The sequence below is a fragment of the Perissodus microlepis genome, chromosome 10 (genome assembly GCF_051167445.1).
Source record: "Perissodus microlepis isolate ML-2025 ecotype Zambia chromosome 10, ASM5116744v1, whole genome shotgun sequence".
Lineage (NCBI taxonomy): Eukaryota > Metazoa > Chordata > Actinopteri > Cichliformes > Cichlidae > Perissodus > Perissodus microlepis.
In genome coordinates, this window is record NC_140470.1 from 6,373,507 (window position 1) to 6,380,417 (window position 6,911).

Below are 6,911 nucleotides of genomic sequence, written 5' to 3' on the forward strand. Positions count from 1 at the left end.
ATCTGCCTCACCTCTGCTGTTAATAACTAGCCTGTGGGCTTTGGTAGATAGTGTAACATCTACACTGGCTATAAAAAATCTTTCCTGAGGTGTAACTCTCCTCTCAGGTTGCGTTGTCAACATCCCTTAGTCACCTTCCCTGGTTATCCCTCATTCGCGCCACCACACAAGGCTATCACCAGCTTCTGCAGCTCCATCAACAAGCATTTGGACACCCTCTCAGGAGGGTGCATTTGCTCACAGATGACAGAGGGTGCTTTTAAACCAGTACTATTAATTATTATTCTTATTATTATTATTATTATTATTATTATTATTATTATTATATATATATTTTATTTTTTTTTTCTTTTGACTGATTCTATTTGCTCCATCATTATTAGCAAACTTACTCATGGGCAAATAAATCGCCAGTGGGCTGAGCCTATCGTCGATATATTCGTCCAATCGCCCAACCCTAGATCTTACACAGACTGCTATGCTCCTGAGCCTGGCAGTTGCAATAAAGGTAGAAATATTCTATGTCACTTAGGCTGCGTCCACACGTACCCGGGTATTTTTGAAAACACCGATTTTTCTATGCATTTGCACCTTTCGTCCACACGCAAACGGCGTTTTCAGTCACTGAAAATGGAGATTTTTAAAAACTCCAGCCAGGGTGGATATTTTTGAAAACTCAGTTTTTGCGTTTACGTGGACGAGAAAAACGGAGAAAACGCAGCATCAAAGGTGTGCGCATTTTTTGACGTCACACTGTGCGCCAGGTTATTGTTTCGATGAAATGAATTTCTACAATGGTGGACTTACACAAAATACCATTACTGTTAATTTTACTCTGCGGTGTTTAAATGCTTACACAGTTGCTGTCCCTCCACACATAGGACTCAGTTCTGCTTCTATGCGCCATCTTTGTTTACTCTTTCCCACCCAGGCTGACTTCTGATTGGCCAACATTTCTACACGGATAGGAATATAGCGCCACCTGCTGCTTTGGCATGTTCCTAGCAGCGTTTTCCTTCGTTTTTGGCTTTTACGTGTGGATGGGATTTTTTTTTAAAAAACGAAAACGGAAAATCTCAGTTTTCAAAAATACCCGTGTACGTGTGGACGTAGCCTTACATGGATAAGGATCAAGATGACATGGAATGAGTTTGCTATTATGAACATTAGAAGTTATTCATGCTTAATTGTAAATGTTGACTGTTCTTTTTTTCATTAAATTAAATATAACATTATCAGCATCTTATCAGCACAGTGTGATGCCATTCTGGTAGCAGACTTAGCCTTGATTACACACAGGCACACAGATGTCTGCATGGACACTTGTGCCCACCGTCTGATGACATAATTTACTTTACTATAGCCGACTTAAGTGGACTCAATCATTCTTCACCTTACTTTCTCTATTGCCTGCCACTGGTGTATGCCTATCTTTTCCATGTTTAAAGGGCACCCCCCCACCCCAAAACAAAAAAACACATCTGGTGGTAGGAGGTATTTTCGCCACTGACTCCAAAATCCACCGTTCCCAATGCATAACTGATTATTTTTACACATTCTTTTGCATTTCGGTTTGTTAGGTTTATACAGTAAAATTACTTATGTAATTAACATTCCATACTTGAACCAAGTGGAAAACATTGGAGAAAAAGTCAGAGATTTTGGATAGTTCTTATCATCTTTAGGATGGCTAGAATAATTTCCACAACTTATTGACAATAGCAACTACAGTATGTGGATATCAGTAACCATACCCCTTTAATTGTCAGAATATTAAAAAATTATGTATACGCAAATTACAATTTCAAGCTCAGTTAAACCCAAACTGTTAAACCCAGGCATCTTACTACTTTTTTACAGTTTTATTGGAGTAATTAATGGAGTATTTCTTCCAACAATTCCAGTCGGTAAATAAAGGAATCGTTATAAAATACTGAATGTCTTTCAACTAAAAGCAGGTTCAATAATAATCAGGGGATCCTGACAAGAAATAGCTAAAAGGAAAGAATAAATACTTACCATATAGTTATTGGCTTCTTCCTGGTTCTTACTATCTATCTCCCTTTGGGTTCTCTGCATTTTCTCCCAAGTGTTGTTAATTTCTGCACCAGTTTTTTCTATTTTAACTTTTATCTCAGTGACAGTATTTTCCAGTTTTTGTTCAACCCTTTCCTTTTGTCGCTGTATTTTTGTCTTCATGATTTCTAACTCATCCCTCTCTTTCATTATCTTCTCCAGAAAACGCTCAAGCTCCCTTCTTTTTTGCTTTTCTCGAAAATTTGTCCATTTGGTTTGAGCCTTTACTTCTGTAAAGTCCCTCATGCTCTGCTTTGTTTCTTCACCCTTGTTACAAAGCACTTCATTGTTTTCTTCTTCCTCAGAGATCAAATTCTGCATGTAAGTATTTGGTTTGTCTTTTTCTACATTTTCCCTTCCTGTCTTTGGTTTCATTTCAACTCTCTTTAAGTCATCTCTTTCAGGCTGGATGTGTGTCACTTTAAAGCTTAGATCTGAATCTTGTTGCTTTTGATAATCAATATTCATCTTGATGTTCACGTGATTGTTCTCTGCCATTAGCTGCTGCTTTGCACTTTGAGTCACTTCCAGTTGTTGTTCACTGTCTTCCAGCACATCCCAAAGTTTCTCCATCTCTTCCTGGATTCTACACAGTTTTCTCTTCACTGTGTCAAATGTGGCTTTTCCATCGTTTCTTTCTCTCTGTCCTTCTTTATACATGTGAATTTTCTTCATTTCAGCCTGTTTTGTAATGCTTGCCCATCTGTGCTTTACCATGTTGATCTTTACATACATAATATGTTTAATGTGGTTAATTTGTTCACTGTTTTTTGAAATGTCCTCTTTATTTATTTTTAATGCTTGCTGTATGTTTGCTTTAGTTTTCTCCATTTTTTCTTTAACTTTCTTTACTTCAACTATTATTTCCCTGTTTTTCTCAGTTGCATTCTCCAGTATATCCAGTTCCCGCTTTACCTGCTTATTAAGGGGCTCTTTGGGTTCCTCCCTTATTGGTGATTCTGTCTTACTAGCTTTTATAGTGTCTAGCTTGTGTCGCTCATTGATGAAGTATTGACGTCTTCGGTCCAGAGTATCCTTCTCTTGGTATATTTTAGTCCACATTTTCAGAAGGTTTGTTTTTTCCTTAGCAACTGAATTTTTGCTTTGTTTGAGTTTCTCAGTTATACTTTTTATTTGGAAGTTAAATTGCTTTAATAGTAGGTGCTGTTTGTTTTTTTCAGATGTCAGTCTCTTAATGTCTTCCTGTTGCCCCTCTGTCTTTGTCTTTAAGAAGTCAATTTCATTTGTCTTTCTTTCTGTCTGTCTCCAGAGTTGTTCGATCTCCTCCATTGCTTGACATATCAGTTGCCTTTGTCTTTTTATAGTTTCTTTTTGGGTTTTCATGTCAGTTCTTGTTTGTTTGCTATCTGATTGTTTTCTGTTTTCCATTGTTGAGTTCCATTCTGTTGTCATCCTGCTGTCTTTGTTCTGTTGGTAAAAATAAATGAATAAACAAAGTGGCCAAACCATAACTAACAAATGACAAGACATTCTAAACTCATACTGTGTTGGAAGATAACAAGTACAAGAGGGATAACCAGAAATTGACAGATGGATTGGGGCCACAACTGCAGTCATGTGGATGCTGTACCAGTCCATCATGGTGAACAGAGAGCTAAATATAAAAGTGAAGATCTCAATTTACTGGTTGCTCTACATCCCTACCCACACCTATGGTCATAAGCTTTGGGTAGTGATTGAAAGAACAAGATCGCAGATACAAGCATGACATTAGCTTTTTCTGAAGGGTGGCTGCTAATCCTCCACATTGAAAGAAGCCAGTTCAGGTGGTTTGAGTGTGTCCCACAGGGCGGAGGCCCCAGAGCACACCCACGGACACAATGGAGTTCCCCTGGATAAACAGGAGGAGGTGGCTGGGCAGAAGGAGACCTGGGGTTCTCTGCTTAGACTGCTGCCCCCACGACCCAGCCACAGAGAAGATGGATAAATGACATAATTGTTTATATCACATTTACAGTATTTTTTGGCAACAATGTAATAATGTAGTTGGGTTATCTGAGGTCTGTTCTATAGCAAATGTAGAAAAAAATGTTTTAAGAAGAGCCAATATAACTCGGTGTTCTAAAGAATGTGACTGTTTCCTTGCAAGACCATAGCGCGGCTACGTCTGCAGCCTGTCCACAGCTTGGACACAAACATTTCATTGCATGTGTTACTCTGTATGATTGTTGTTTAATGCTTTTTAAAATCATATTCAAGTAGATTTTGAAATGAAGATAACTTGTATTTTTTTTTTTTTTTTTTTTTTTTGCATTAGAGGTGTTTCAGAGAAGTTGAGTTTTGTAATTGCATTTTTACCTTGTTTATACTTGTACTTTTTTAAAAAAAAAAAAAAAATTTTTTAATAAATATCTTGTATGTAAGGTGACCTTGAGGGTCTTTAAAGGTGCCTATAAATAAAATGTATAATAATTATTATTATTATTATTATTGAGAAAAAATAGATTAACACAAATGCATAAGCTGCAACCATGTTATATAGTTGTTTGGAATAGAATTACAATGAGATTATCTTGGTTTAACAAGAGGTAACTGGATATGTTCAGACTTTAAATGTAAACATAGCCAATTTGCATTGAATTAACCTGATGACTTAAGATTTTACATGGGGGGGGGATCATCATTTTCATTTAACAAGTGAAAATAACATTAAAAACTATTAATTAACCAAGCATAACTTTGTTTTCAACAGATAAACATATGTTAATCCAACTAATGAGTTAAGTTCAAGTTCAAATTCTGCTAACTGACTGAGAAACACACCTGGCAATGTATTCAAAACTGCATTTGTAGTAGATATCTCCAGACCAAATTTTACCATTATGACACAGACTCACAAGTCTGAGGTGAAAAAAAAACTAAGCGTAAATTTAGAGGTAACTGTGCTTTTACTGTAGCTGCTCCAAAGTTTTGGAATGATCTGCCCTTCCACGTTAGGCAGGCCTCTTTTCTTTCTAAGTTTAAAACGTTTCTTAAAACATATTTATTTGCTGAAGACTGTGGCCTTTTTTTTAATAGGTTGACTCTGTTATGCTGTTTATAAAAAAAAAACAAAAAACTGGAATATATAGATAGATATTCCAGTGATGACCTGTGCTCTAAACGTTTCTAGGAATCTTTTTGCAACACATAAATGTGTTGGCTACTATACAGAGTTTATCAAACAAGTGTGAGTCTACTATTGGATAAATAACTGTATTAGGTATTACTTTCTCTCTGTGAAAGCTTATAAATATTTTAAGTCAAAGTATATGTATATAAATAAGTTATACATCCTGAATGTAAAACTAATAAAATTACAACATATTAGTAAAACTGAGTCAATGTATTGAACCAAATCAAAAGTATTGTTTTTATGCCTTCTATCTATCCTATGCCAGTTCCCTGCCCCCAGTCCCCACTTCAAACCTTGGATGAGTAGAAAAAATATAATTCCTCCTACCTCCATGTTCTTTTGCCTTGTAAATTTAAAAACAAAGCTGTGTAGCAGGTCATCTGAGAGTCCTGTGCTGGTTTACTTTGACGGCAGTTCTGTGGAAGTGTAGCAAGTGAGGACTAATCTGACCTAAACATTGTATATCTTCTCTGTCCACACCACCACTTTGATTATCAGATACACATGGCATCCAATAAGTGTGTCTAATTGGATAATAGTTAATGTTTGGCTGCAAAAACGTCATGCTCCCTGAGTCTGGTCTTAGCTGATAAGGGTGGGGTCCATACTTGGCTGCATAGAGCCATTCTCCATGTATGCAAAACACACAGACTTGTGTGCTTACTATGCTTCCGTATTCCAACATTTTAAAGATACAAATAACATCTGCTAGCTTTTTTAGTAGGAATCGCTTGTGAAAAGTAGTGTGCAGTGTGATTATGTACAGAATTTGTTCAAACTAATAAAACCTTGACTTGAAACCCGCATTAAAAGGGAATACGGTATTTAACAACATTTACATACACCATATACTTGTATCTGACAATACAGGAAAACCACAGTTCTACAGGTTCAGAGGAGACCATGTTGCTATTTACAAAGTGGTATATCAAAACCACAAATTCTTTGCAATTGCATTATTCTTAAAATATTTTATAAATATAACTTAGTATGACTGTTACTGTTTCTAAGACAATCATAGAGTGGTTTAAATGACTTACACATTTTATACAGTGTCCTCACTTTTGGGGATTGGGCTGTATTTTAAGTGTCTCCCATTTTACAGGAAAAAAAAGCCATGTGAAAATATTTCAGTTTTAATTGCATATGTCAGAAATATGAACTATTCAGAACAACTTGAACAGCTGAAAGGTTACAACTGTAGACAAGATAAGGAAAAGCTGCCATACTTCTAATGGTCTTGCAGGCATTGCCTCATCCTCCTCCTCTGCTCAGTGCACAGACGGAAAAACAGAGAGAGAGTGAGATTATAAATTTATGAAAGTTGAACATAAAATACGTAGCAACTTATTGGTTCATCACAAAATATATTACAGATGTTTCTTGTCAGGAGTCTGGGCCTCAGTCTCTTTCTCGGCAGTGTTGGTGACGTTTGAGATAGTTTAGGTGCACTGTAAAATATAACTTGTTTCAACTTAAAAATATCAGGTAAAGGGCTGCCTTAAAATTTTAAGTTAAGTCAAGAAATAGAGTTTGTTCTTGTAACACAACCAAATGTTATGTTGATGAAAAATCACATGTTGTCTAAACTTTCGTCTTAGTTTAGTTGACTGAGATTTGTTAGTCAGTTCAACTCCTTTAATTGTCATTTTTACTTGGGAAAACCCTTTCAGCTAAATTAAAATAATCTATTGTTTAA

The 6,911-nt window shown here is 36.1% G+C and overlaps 1 protein-coding gene across 1 annotated transcript in view; it reads right to left on the bottom strand.

Moving 5' to 3' along the window:
* The window catches only part of LOC146378686 (uncharacterized), a 38,458-nt gene extending 32,818 nt beyond the window's left edge, over positions 1-5,640 (bottom strand). Inside the window, exons 1-2 of the mRNA XM_084941604.1 lie at positions 5,540-5,640; positions 2,020-3,504 (exon numbers count right to left, since the gene is read on the bottom strand). Of these exons, the coding sequence (XP_084797730.1) occupies positions 2,020-3,504; positions 5,540-5,545 (1,491 nt within the window). The 5' untranslated portion in view covers positions 5,546-5,640. The remainder of the gene's footprint in view (positions 1-2,019; positions 3,505-5,539) is intronic.
* Positions 5,641-6,911: the final 1,271 nt, after the last annotated feature.